Source organism: Dendrobates tinctorius, unplaced genomic scaffold, assembly GCF_039654945.1.
Source record: "Dendrobates tinctorius isolate UK_male_01 unplaced genomic scaffold, ASM3965494v1 ptg000075l, whole genome shotgun sequence".
Taxonomy (NCBI): Eukaryota; Metazoa; Chordata; class Amphibia; order Anura; family Dendrobatidae; genus Dendrobates; species Dendrobates tinctorius.
The window spans coordinates 21,147,095-21,161,195 of NW_027361743.1; the positions used below are offsets into that span (position 1 = coordinate 21,147,095).

At 43.1% G+C, this 14,101-nt stretch overlaps 1 protein-coding gene across 18 annotated transcripts in view; it reads right to left on the minus strand.

Annotated features, from left to right (window-relative positions):
• Positions 1-14,101, minus strand: part of PARP4 (poly(ADP-ribose) polymerase family member 4) — a 278,533-nt gene that overhangs the window by 199,816 nt on the left and 64,616 nt on the right. For all 18 annotated transcript variants that reach the window (XM_073583072.1, XM_073583087.1, XM_073583086.1 and 15 more), the window contains exons 24-26: positions 13,434-13,621; positions 12,594-12,693; positions 458-628 (exon numbers count right to left, since the gene is read on the minus strand). In XM_073583072.1, coding sequence (XP_073439173.1) covers positions 458-628; positions 12,594-12,693; positions 13,434-13,621 — 459 coding nt within the window. The remainder of the gene's footprint in view (positions 1-457; positions 629-12,593; positions 12,694-13,433; positions 13,622-14,101) is intronic.

Sequence of the window (14,101 nt, forward strand, 5' to 3'; positions counted from 1 at the left end):
CTTTATTGGATCTTAAGTGTATCTCTCGACCATGATGCACATATTGAAGATGTGACCACCGGAGAGTGTGCGGCTTCTTTTTTCTTCTAATGGTTTTGGAAATGGTCATGTTACTAAAGGTCCAACTTTCATCTTTTCATTAATAGTGAGCATTGTGCTGCATCATCGAGAACTGCATAATGGAAACTGCACACGGTCCTTGGCTATGTCAACACAGTTTTTCAAGCAGAAACTAAGTAGAAACTCTCCAAATCTCAAAGCTCCTCAAAACTTTGAGTCTGTGTTCAGTTTTTGCTCTAAAACTAAACAGAAAGTCTCGGTAGACACATGGCTTTACTATGATTTGCTGAGCATCCTAAAGATGCAGTAATTTGCGGTAAAACCTGACCCTGTTGGACGGCGTTGCCGCATGCATAAGCACCCTTAGCGTGCTATCACTGCACCATAAAATACACACCTGAGTGCAATAAGGCACAAAGCCATACACAAAAAGACTATCAGTAGAGAATATGGCTTGTATGTTTGCAGGAGCTTGCAGGAGCTCAGACGGGTTCTCATTAAACTGCCTCCATTTCACTGAAACAGCTGTACACGCTGAGGAGTTGAGACGATTACTTTGTTTCTCCATCTGCAAGAGAAAATATATAAAGCAGAAACTTATTATTATAATGCTGAAAACGGACGATCACAAATTCCTCTTTTTTATTACAATTTTCGATCTGATGTAAGAGAACATTGAGGGGCACTGCCACTGATGCAAAAGTAATAAAAGGGAAAAGTGAAGGAATCGACAGCTGAAGCTAACTAGATTCTAGCTCTCAATTCTGAAAGCATTAGGGTGTCTGCCAGGGAAAAATGAATTTGCGGGGGCGTGGCCTGGATCGCTTGTGGGGAGGACGTGTGTTGCTGTTGCTCCCGCTGCCAGCCACGAAGTGAGCCCTATTTTGACCCTAACGGAGGTGTCTGTGTGCCCCCCGGAGAGAGCTGGACCAAGAGAGAGTGGTGGAGGACAGTGTGGAGGAAACCGCGGTTCTCTGGGAGGAGAGCGGCCGCGGGGAACGGGTCTTGGCGCCGGAGGTGGACAGGCGCCATCTTAGCCGCGTCTTCCTGCTTCTTCCTGAGCGGCGTGGGCCAGAAGACTGCGGAGAGCCGTTGGAGGAGGTGAAGGGCCGCGGTCTTTGCAGGAGGGGAGACTGCTGACCGCTACAGGAGGGAAGGAGAAGGAAGGAGAAGGTCTGCTTACCGGAGGAAAGGGAGGTGAGCTAGTCGTTGAAGCCTGGCTGGTGATCAGAGGGTGGCCGCAGTGCTGGGTGCTCCTGGTGGCTGGGTCGGGCGCTCCTGCTGTATATAGTGACTGGGGGTTTGAAGGCACTGCTCCCCCTTTCCAGAGATGCCAAGACCGGCCTGATCCCATACCACAGCAGTAAGAAACACTCTATATAGGGCACCATATCAGGGCCTTATTTACTAATGCCAGCTCTCTACCTTTCAAGACGCATGAGGTCTTCTCCACCTATGAACATGCATTAATAGACTTTCCCTAAATGCACGAGGAGTGATTTTAAATGCACGCTTTAACTCAACATTATGGTCAAATCTAATAAAGAGCGTGCAAAACCGCTGGATACTGGGGTGCATCAGGGCAGGCAGGGCGAAATGGAGAAATTTTTGAAAAATAAACCTGGGTCAGCTAGGCCCACGCCAAAAAAGTTACATACAAATGCTGAGGTGGAGGAACGGGCCGAGGACTCGGACTCAAGTGAAGATGTCTCAGGCAGTGACATTACCCACTCAGACTCTGGGAAGTTCTCTAGATCAGTATTTAAAAAACTTCTGACCCAAGCATTAAAACCTTTGGTTACAGAGATATCTGGTATGAGAGCTGATCTGTCACATATTGGTAACAGAGTGGAGTCCCTTGAAACATCTCAGTCCTCTCTCATTAGCCACTCGAATGCCATGAGGGACCATTTGGATTACCACAGAGCACAGCTTAACAACTCTCTTCTAGCCTTGGAAGATCAAGAGAACAGAAGCCGCAGAAAAAATATAAGGATTAAAGGATTGCCTGAAAGTGTTTCTGCAGAAATATTGGAAAAATCCACGAAAGAAATTTTTGCCCTCCTAATTCCGCAAGAAAAATGCGACCAAATTGTAATTGAGAGGGTCCATAGATCGCTCAGACCCAGGCCTAAGCCCTCTGAACCCCCGAGGGATGTGATCTGCGGCTTGTTGAATTATGTGGACACTAGAGTTGAGCGACTTTGGTCGGATCGGGTTTCGTGAAACCCGAATGAAACAAAATAAGTTTCAGATGAAACTCGTCCGACTAGAGCAAAAAAAGTCGGAGTTTCATCCGACTTTTATTTCCCATTGACTTGCATTGGGGTCGGGTTTCGGACGAAACTCCGACTTTGTTTTGCTCTAGTCGGACGAGTTTCATCTGAAACTTATTTTGTTTCATTCGGGTTTCACGAAACCCGATCCGACCAAAGTCGCTCAACTCTAGTGGACACCAATGTTATTTTGTCTGCTTCAAGGGATGTTAAAAATCTCGCTTACGAAGGATCTGCCATACAACTCTACCAGGACATTGCGCCGTCGACCCTTGCAAAGAGAAGAATCCTGAGACCCTTACTGGAAATACTACGCTCACGTAAAATTCTCTATAAATGGCTATTTCCGTTTGGAATATCGGTAAATGGAGACGGCAAACAAGTAACAGTGAGAAGTCCCGAAGACTTAAGCAAAATATGGGACACTTTTGACATTGCTTCTATTGATATCCCTTCGTGGCTACCTTTGGATATGGATCTTCGCACACCTCCTCCCATCAACGCTTATATAGGAGGTCAGGGGGATTGGGCCTCAGTGAAGAGATGCACGCCCTCTAAGCGAGGGAAATCTGGGGCAAGAAAAGAGATGCCCCCCTGAATATTGTTTTATTGGGTCTAGTCGCATTTTCTCACTTTTGGACTCAGAAGTTTTTGGTTTAACTTTGCAATGTCTTGGATCGCTTTGGTTTGCCTTGATTGTCACCTGCCTAGGTGTTGACGCTTTCATTTAACTGCCGTACAAGCTAACATGTACTACTCGTGTGTTGGGGATATGATTCTCTGATCTGTCATGGGGGGCATGTTAGTCCCCTGCTCCTGCCGCTGGCAGGTAGTTGGTTATTGTTATCGATTGGATACTGTTATTTTACCTTGCATTTTGTATTTTTTGTGGTCTGTCGGCATGAGACACTTTATTATTTTTTTATTTTTTCTTTTGCTACATCTAATTTGCTATGGGTGACAAGGAAAAATTTGCCACTATAGTAGTGGCTTCGTATAATGTAAAGGGGCTACGCTCTCCGTGTAAGAGAAATCAGGTATTGAACCTTCTGCATGCAAAAAAGGCTAGTGTGATCCTTCTACAAGAGACACATTTCAAAGCGGGGAGAGTACCAGACATGTCCAGATCTCGTTATCCGACCTGGTATCATAGTACAGGTGGGTCGGCATCTAGAGGAGTGAGTATTGCTATTAAAAAAAATGTTCCTTTTGTCTTACATGATTGCCTTTCGGATTCTGAAGGAAGGTATATTATACTGAAGGGCCTTATTGCTAACACCAAAGTTACCTTGTGTAACTTATATGCCCCAAACAAGAATCAGATTGGATGGCTGTGCAGGACAATGAATACCTTAAAACTATTTACTGAAGGTTTATTGCTGATGGGGGGAGATTTTAATGTACCATTCAATCCATCTTTGGATACTTCCACGGGCAAATCTTCCCTTTCCCAAAAGGCACTGAGAAAATTACACCTTTCTTTCCAAGAATTACACTTGATAGACCCCTGGAGGACACTCTCTCCTTCGGGCAGAGACTACACTTTCTATTCCCATCCGTGTGGCAGCTATCATAGAATTGACTATATATTGACACAGACAACCAACCTCTCATTAGTCAAAAATGCGACCATAGACGCTATCACACTATCGGACCATGCTCCTATTTTTCTCGATATGGGCATAGAAACCCTTCCGCGACCAGCCAGGTCTTGGTCGCTTAATGAGACATTATTAGATTCAGATTCCCACATTACGAGACTGACTGACACTATGGAATTCTTTTTTCAGACAAATCTGCACTCTGGCCCATCCATACCTGTGGTGTGGGAGTCACATAAAGCGGTAATGAGGGGAGAACTTATAGCTTTGAGTTCCCATCTCAAAAAAGAAAGGACAAAACAGGTTGTGTCTATTTTGCATCAAATTAATTCCTTGGAAAGATTGCATAATAGATCTCAAGTAACTAAGACACTAACTGAACTGTCTGACCTAAGAAATTCGCTAAAAAATCTCTTAAATATCCAATCGGCCAAAACCTATATGAGATGTAAACAGAGGTTCTATCTCCATGGCAATAAAAGTAGCAAGCTTATGTCTTCATTGCTTAAAAAGCAGCAAGAAAGGACGTTTATTAGGCAGCTGAAAACTCTGGATGGCTCCTCAGTTTTCGAGACCGCTGATATTGCTGAGGAGTTTAGGTCCTTTTATGACAGCTTATATAATCTAAACATACCAGATAGCATGCAAGACCCAATAAAAGCTATAGAAAAAATTAGAGAGTTCCTGACTCCATTAGTTTTACCTAAAATAACCCTGGAAGGCCAAACTTTGTTAACCGCTCCGGTTACCCCTAAAGAAATTTTAGAAACTCTTTCCACCATTCCAAATGGAAAGGCCCCGGGCCCGGATGGTCTCCCTATCATATATTATAAAAAGTTTATAAAATCACTCTTACCTCAATTGGTGACCTTGTTTAATTCCTATTTGAAGGGCCAGCTTCCCCCTAAGCAATCATTAGAGGCATATATTACGGTTCTCCCGAAGGAGGGTAAGGACCCAAAATTGTGCGCCAGCTATAGACCAATTTCATTACTTAATACGGACATGAAATTGTGGGCTAAAATACTAGCGGGTAGCATAAGCAATCTTTTACCCAAATTGATTCATGCGGATCAGGCGGGCTTTGTGAGGGGTAGGGAAGGGAAAGATAATTCCACTAGGGTCATACAGTCTATAATGTTTGCCAAAACCCGGCAGGTCCCCTTGGTACTCTTGTCAACGGATGCCGAGAAGGCTTTTGACAGAGTGTGTTGGAGATTCATGGAGCAGGTGTTAATTAAATTCGGTTTTCCCCCTCAATATATAACAGCAGTCCTCTCTCTCTACTCCCAACCGACGGCCAGGATCAGGATAAATGGCACCCTGTCAAAAAGTCTGGAGAATCACAATGGGACTAGGCAGGGATGCCCTCTGTCCCCATCTTTGTTCATTTTGGTTATAGAAACTTTGATACAAAGCATCAGACAAGAACAACACATAAAGGGGTTGACGGTGGGCCCGGTGACATTTAAAACGCTAGCTTTCGCAGATGATTTGCTTTTCCTTATATCCAATCCATCTCAGGCATTCCCGATCATCCTCCGAATTTTTCAACAGTTTGGTTCCCTCTCCAATTTTAAAATTAACCTAGCCAAATCTGAAGCGTTGAATGTCACTCTCCCCCACTCCCAACTTTCCATTGTTCGTACGCAGACTCCCTTCTCTTGGGCTAATGGCTCTATCAAATACTTAGGTATATTCATATCTAGTGACCCCACTAACTTATTTCAAAGTAATTTCATACCCTTATTGAAGAAAGTTACTAATCTGATGCATAAATATAACCTACCCACTTTATCTTGGTTGGGTCGCATAAATGTGTTTAAGGCATATATTATGCCTATTATTTTGTATGCCATGAATATGGTACCGATTCAGATACCCCTGACCTTTTTTGGGTCATTAAAGTCACTAATAGGAAAATTCATCTGGAAATCTAAACCGGCTAGGTTGCCTTATAGGCTTCTTACTTACCCAGTTGCCTCTGGTGGATTGGGCGTTCCAGACCCCCTGGTATATTATAAAGCAATCCACCTTGTCAGATGGTTAAAGGTAGTGTCTTGCACTGAGGGAGGGGAGGGAGCTTGTGTCGATCTGGCTTTGCTGGGTCTGAGGGGTTTGCCTTATCTATGGACTAGGGCTAAGCCACCGGTTAAGGCCCTTTTACATTTAGCGATGGACCAGCGATCCGACCAGCGATCCGACCCGGTCAGGATCGCTGGTGCATCGCTAAATGATCGCTAGTGAGCTTTCATACAGAAAGATCTCACAGCGATGCAGCAGCGACGCAGCGCACGATACTTACCATTCACACACAGCGATCCTGCATCCTCCCGCCCGCCTCCACGCGTCGCTGGACGTCACAGCAGGAAGTCTCAGCAGGAAGCGCCCGACGAGAAATGGAGCCGGACATTCTCGCGCGATCAGCGATGGACAGCGGGGGAGCCGGTCGCTGGTAAGTATCACACATAGCGATATCACTAGCAATATCGCTATAACGTCACAAAACCAGTGACGTTTTAGCGATATTGCTAGCGATATTGCTTAGTGTAAAACCCCCTTTACTCTTAGACTGGATGAGATAACATCTACTACACTACGCACCAAAAGATTGATGTTGGGCGAATTACCGGAGGACACTTTTCCTTCGACATTAACGCCGATTAGCTCAATACCGTTTTTATTGGATTCTGATTTTCAGGATCCTTATAATCTGTGTTTTACCCTCCCTAGAGATACATTGAATAGCTTTTACGGCAATAAAATATTACAGGGAGAAGTTTGGCCATCAAATGCAATGAGTCAACCAACTAATTTTCTTCAGTGCCAGCACATTCGACGTACGCTTCTACAGTTTAGGAAGAAATTCCCGATCAAATCGAACTGGTCCTGGTTAGATATTATGATCAAACTCCCGCTTCCACGGCTAAAACTCCTGTCTCGTATTTACTCACATCTGATCTCTCCGGTAATACATTTTAAGCCCTCATTTATTTACTCCTGGGAAATGGAACTTAATACTACGTTCACAGAGAAACAAGTATCTAGAATGCTGTCTAGTGCACGGGGATTCTCCAGGTGTGTTCTTTTGCAAGAAAATTCTTATAAGATTTTGACCAGGTGGCATTGGACTCCCGCGAAGCTCTTTCAGAGGGGTCTTGCTGATAATGATGCTTGTTGGAGATGCCTCAACCCTGGAGGACATCACACACACATATTTTGGGATTGACCCAAATTGAGACATTTTTGGGACGGTGTCGAGCTAGTTCTCAAGAATTTACAGCTAATAAAGACCAATCTCAGGGCTACGGAGGTTCTCCTTTCGTGCCCATCAAAAGATTTCTTGCCAAGAAAACATGGCCTACTCCCATTGATGCTAAGTGCTGCAAAACAACTGATAGCTGTTCATTGGAAAGATGTCGCTCCTCCCACTTTGGAGGAGTGGCATGACAAGATAAATCAGATTTCTCGTCTGGAAGAGCTGTCTAGCTGGGAGGTCTTCAGCCACAAATCTTATGTGTTGACCTGGGCCCCGTGGACTAGATATCTGGGGGATAATTCTCGAGGAGAGAGATCAGATAATGCATGAATCTCAATTAGACCTGATGGCCTTGATCTTGGGGTAGCGGGTTCCAAGATTACTTATAAATCTGTTCACCTGCTCTATTTCTATAATACACTCATTTATTGCTAGTGTCGATGCCGACGACTGCTCTGTTTTGATGTTATTGTGATTGTTTGCTATTATGCATCCCTCTTTTCCCTTCCCTTCTTCTTCTTCCTTTTCCCCGCCCACTTTCCCCCCCCCCTTGTTTATCCCCCCTTTATTATTTTTTACCACCTTGGATGGACGTCTATGCAATCTTTAACCATCTGTATTTGTAATACGATGTTCTGTCTTATGATGTGGTTGAAATTTGAAAATAAAGAATTTAAAAAAAAAAAAAAATGAATTTGCGATATAGGTTACAACAGCGCCGGCACCCCTGCATGTGTCCCTTCCTCCCTCCTGCAGGGATGCCGTCTCTCCTTCCAGGGCCTACACTCGGCAGGCAGGTCTCCTTGGAGAGTGCTTAGGGCACGTACGCTCCCTGCTTCTTAAAAGGGGCTGCGTGTGCGCTTCTGAAAATGTCCCCAGCCAATGGCTGTGAGCCATTAGGTATTTAAGGCACCGTTCCCAAAAAGGAGGTGCCTTAGCAACTTCAGTAATCAGTATACTTCCTACTACCTAGTTGTAAGGTACCTGTGCGCTCTGAATCTTATCCTCTTCATTCTGTTTACCTGACCCTGTCCGCTCTATCTGCACCTGCCTATCCTGCTGTACTGAATCCAAAGGGAGTTTGTAGCTATATTCCGCGCTGCCGCTTTAGACAAATTCCAGGAGAGTGCTGTATGATTGCAGTGGTTTTATTCTACGCGTTTCAGGGGTCTCATGCCCCCTTCATCAGGAAATACCACCTTGTGGTATTTCCTGATGAAGGGGGCATGAGACCCCTGAAACGCGTAGAATAAAACCACTGCAATCATACAGCACTCTCCTGGAATTTGTCTAAAGCGGCAGCGCGGAATATAGCTACAAACTCCCTTTGGATTCATGATTTCTTTGGTCGCTGAAGACCTGTGGATCTGCAGCAGCCGCTACCTACACGCTCTTATCTCATCCTAACCAGGTGAGCATATTTCATGATATACTGTCTCTTGTAACGTGGATAAGACCCTATTGTGCTTTTTTGTCTCCCCCTTTTTTTTGCAATATCCTGCTGTACTGACACCCGAACCCTTCCTGCTTGTGCCTAGTCTTGTGCCTGATCTATCTGAACCAGCACCTGTGATCCCATACCTATGGTCGCTCCATGTTCCTGTAGCTGTTCTGCCTGTGCCTGTTTCTGCATCTGTCTACCAGCCGTATCCCTTCTGTTAATCCAGTTCCTGGTGGTCCTGTTTCCCTGCTCCAGCTGCTGCAGCTCCAGGATCTGTCCTGGAGTAGCACCTGGCGTTCACCTGGGTTCAAGTCTTAGCACAACATCAGGGGCTCTAGTGAAGAACCAAGTGTTTGCTTAGTTACGCCTCTCCAGACTCTCTCCGGACCGCGGCACAGTGGTTCTACAACCACATGCGTAACAACGTAAGCACGTCTCCAAGAAGGGCAGCTGTGCCTGAGGAAAACCTGGAGCTTCAATACCCGCTTCAAATTGATGTTAACGGTAATATGCAAATTCAGTGCACCATGGGCTATCCGTGAGTCAGTCTAGCTGCCAGCCCCTCCTGTAGACCAACCATTATGGCAACCTTCCAATTCTCTCGCTTTATCTCTACGTAGAGAAGAGAAGCCACTAACAGCGTCTTACTTTACCCACCCCATGAATCAGGAGAGATAACTGGTGGCCAAATGGCAGCTATCAAATATGTTATTTTATTTGCTCTATCTATATAGTGCCATCATATTCCACAGAACTTTACAGACATCACTGTCCCTATTGGAGCTCACAATCTAGATTCCCTATCAGTATGTCTTTGGAGTGTGGGAGAAAACCGGAGGAAACGCACAAAAAGACAGGGAGAACATATATATGACTTGCAAAAGTATTTTCCCCTCATTGGCATTTTTCATGTTTTACTACCTCACAACCTGGAACTGTAATTTTTTTTGAGGGTTTGCGTCAGTTCAAGTAAAGAACATGCCTACAACTGTGAAGATTTAGTTTTATCTTTATGGTGAAGCAAACAACAAATGAGACAAAATAAGTGAAAACTTCAGTGTGCATAACTATTCACCCAGGTTTGTAGAGCCTCTTTTTGTGGCAATTACAGCTACAAGTCACTTTGGATAAGTCTCGGAGCTTTCCACATCTTGCCACTGGGATTCCTCAAGGAAAAACTGCTCAAGCTCCTTTAAGTTAGATGGTTTTCTCTGGTGAAGAGCAATCTTCAGGTCTGACCACAGATTGTAAATTGGTTTAAGGTATGGGCTTTGACTAGGCCACTCCAAAACATTTACAGGTTTCCCCTTAAACCATTTGAGCGTTGCTTTAGCAGTTTGCTTTGAGTTACTGTGCTGTTGGAAGGTGAACCTCTGTTCCAGGCTCAAATCACTGACAGACTGATACAGGTTTTGCGCAAGAATATCCCTGCATTTCGCACCATCCATCTTCTCTTGACTCGGACCATTTTCTCTGTCGCCGAAAAACATTATCACAGCACGATGCTGCCCCCAGCATGGGAAAATGTTCAGAAACTTTCCCAAGCTAATCAGTTCATCTCCAGTCAGGCGGGGAGGCTGCGCAGGCAGCTTTTCCTTCATTCCTCCGTGGTTTACAGCTGGGCCGGTCGCATTAGCATCGGTCTCTGTTGTAAATTATTTAACCCCTTCAGATGGATTGTGACGTGGGACTTGACTGTACAGCGGACAGGTATGGGATATTGTTGCTTTTTTATTTTGGATTTTTTACAGGAAAACGATGGCTTTGAATGGATTGGGAGTGTAATAAAGATGGAAAAAATGTGTGTTTAATTCATTAAAAGTCTTTTTTCTTAATGTATGTGTGTGTGTTTTTTAACCATTCAGACTAGTGAATAATGGATAGGTGTCTTATTGACACCTCTGCATTATTAACCAGGCTTAATGTCATCTTACAATAGCAAGGTGACATTAACCCCTTATTACTCCATATGCCACCCGCTACAGGGCAATGGGAAGAGAGCAGGTAAGTGCCGGAATTGCTTTTCTGGGGTGGCTGTGGGCAGATTTTTTTTTAGCGGGGGGGGGGCAAAAACAATGGTCCCTCTCTTGGCTATTAATATCTGCCCTCAGTCACTGGCTTGCCCTCTCTGGTGGAGAAAATTTGGCGGGAGCCCACACCAGTTTTTTTCCGTGAATTAATCCTTTAATTTAACACCTACAGCTCCAAAATTTTACACACACACTACTAACATTATTAGTGAGGGACATATATAAATCTAATGGATATGCAATGGTTTACTGTATGTTAACCATATGTCATATCCTGTCGGGTTCTTTAATGATTTTACGGATGCCAACAAATGAATTATCGTCTATTCTGCTCTCTAGCTCTGCATGAAACATAAATATATATATATAAACGTGTGTCTCACTGATATATATATATATATATATATATATACACACTGTATATATGTTTTCATGAATATTTGAGGCTATGGACCCATTATATCTCCATTTTGTAAGCCGGCGAGAAAATCTCGCCGTACGGATGCCATACGCATGTCACACGGATACTGTGATGCAAGGAAATCGCATCCTCACATTGCACACGGATGACATACGGATCACTGTTCATGAAACATTTGTGCGATTCTCGTCTGTGAAAAACGGACCGTTATTTTATACGTCTAGTGTAACTCCAGCCTTATGAAGGGAATTGCTAGCACCAGAAATTTTTAGGGGTTTCATAACAAAAGGGGTGAATACATATGTATATGCCAATTTTTAATTATTTGATCTCATACATTTAATTTATGCCTATATTTTTCTCACATCACCAACTTAGACTATTTAGTGTTGATGCATCACACAAAAATCGGATTGAAAAAATAATTAGACACAGGTTGTAATGTATCAAAATAGGTAAAAAGCCAAGGGGGGGGGTGAGTACTTTGACAAGTCACTGTAAACTCCTTGCAGATGTTGTTGCTGGTGGGATTTGAATCCAAGATCCCAGTGCTGACCACTGCATGCTACCCTACACTGCATGCTTCTCTTAGGTATCCTGCATGTGGCACCCAATATGGAGATGAAAACCACCCGAATGACGTTTGAGCAATAATTCAGCATGTAATATCTTTTTTACGCCGGGATCACACTTGCATGTGTGATGCGAGAAATTCACACGAGTCTCTCGCATCAACACCCGACGCTGCCGCCGGCACTCGGGAACGGAGCGTGCGGCTGCATAAAATACATGCAGCCGCACGCTCCGGTCCCGAGTGCCGACGTAATCGCCAGGTGTTGATGCGAGAGACTCGTGCAAGTTTCTTGCATCACACATGCAAGTGTGATCCCAGGCTTAGAAGAAGTACAGTATGGGCACCTTTTACAAAAATGAACTCAAAGAGCTCAGATGCTTAATATTAATATGTATCAGCCCTGCATAGTGGATCATAAGATAAGGAAAAAGCGCTCCATGATGTAAAACTCTTTGATAGCTGAAGATTAGGCTGTGCTAACGTTGTACGCGCTCACAAAATTTAACAGCGTAGTATCAGGCACAATGCTGTTACATACATGTGACAGGACTCACTCTCCTGCAGAACCAGACTTTGCCTGATACACAATCTTTATCATGTGTGCGATTAAAAAGGCAGGGTGCTACCAATTTCAAAGACAGCCACTGCCCCTTCATAAAAACAAAGTATTTATTCTATTTCAATAAATATCCAAATACAACGTGTTTCGGAATCGATCAGGTGAAGAAAGATCCAGATCGGCTCCAAAACATAATACATTGTATTGGAATACAAGAAATAAAATGTTTCTATGAAACATCAAGTGCTATCTTCGATGTTGGCATTGCCCGACTGCATTCCTGCCTTTTGAATTGCACACACAGAGAAGCATAGTGGAAGATGGCACATTTGTTTTAAACAGAGCAGAATGACCAAAAAAATGACATCTTACCTGATCTTTCCATCTGCTCTTAGATTTGTCAGCAAAATATTCAAAGGTTCCAGACCCATACTGTGCGAAGCATCGGAGCATGTGCTTATTTGCCGTTGTCCTGAAGCAAAGTAACACATCCGCTAGAGTTAGATTGTTTCTTGTGTGCAATGTAATCATACAGTGTAGTCCATATTTTTTATTAACAACTCCATAATCAGTGTGCACAAGCGGCGAAGCGTTTAGGGTTCAGGCAGTGCTCCCTCTGGCCAAGCGAGTGCTGTCACTCAAAGTCAAGGGAACGGCTCAGTATGTAAACTTAAGGGGCATAAAGGTCCTGGCCACGCCAAGGCTGCACCAAGGCAAAGTTAATAAAGTTAAAAAAAAAAAAAACATTCATCAAGTTCAACTATAACTGAACCAGTCCAAACCAAAAGGGCTAGTCTTTCCCTCCAAATCCCAATTGTTGATCAAGTGAACTAAACAATCAGAAAAGAACTTTACGTATTTACAAAATTATATTATTTATCTTCTAAAAGAGCATCAAAGCCTTTTTTGAAACCATCAATGGTTCCTATTATGACAAGATCTATAGGTAGACTATTCCCTACTTTAATTTTCTTCTGGAATAAAACGAGTTTCCAAAAGTAATTACAGTAATAAAATATATTCTGCTCATAGTATTACTATAGGGGTTAAGTACCCTAGAAAGCTATACTTTACTATGTTAAATCTTCAGGTTTATTAACTTTTTAACTATTTAACTATTTTAACTATTTATTCAACTATTTGAAGATTCAAGATTTGAATGTCCCATATAACAACAGGCAATGCTATAAATCATTAAGTATTGCAGCTTACCCTACACCAGCAGTGAAGAGCTGAATATCCTTCTTGTGTTTGCTTAGAATCTGAAAGACCAAGTGTTCGTTTTGGACATGTCCATCACTGATCAGGAAAATTTTCTGAGGTCCCATTTTAGGTTTGAGTAAAGACAAGCATTGCAGGACCTTCCAGAACTCAGTGCTACCCATGGTGGGCTTTGCTTTCTACGAACAGATAAAGAACAAATAGGAAGTCAAGGCAAAATACATGCAAAGGACCAAAGGCCACAAAAATCTAAAAACAATGAAAATATAGAACATGTGCACATATACTAAAATAAAAAACAGACTTAAAGGGGTATTCCCATCTCCAAGATCCTATCCCAATATACAGTAGGTGTAATAATAATAATAATAATAATAATAATAGCAAATACCTCCAATTAGAAATGTAGTATAGTTCTTCTGATTCGCTATGTCTCTTTCCTCATGTGCAGGTATTGCAGGACCTTAGGTATCCATGGTTACGACTACTTACATAGTGACAGTTAGCTAGTTGATAGTGGTCGTAACCATGGATATGAACCTGCATATGATGAAAGAGACACAGTGAATCAGGAAAACTATGCTACATTTCTAATTGGAGGTATTTGCTAATACTCTTATTACTACAATGACTACACAATATTGGATAGAATATTGGAG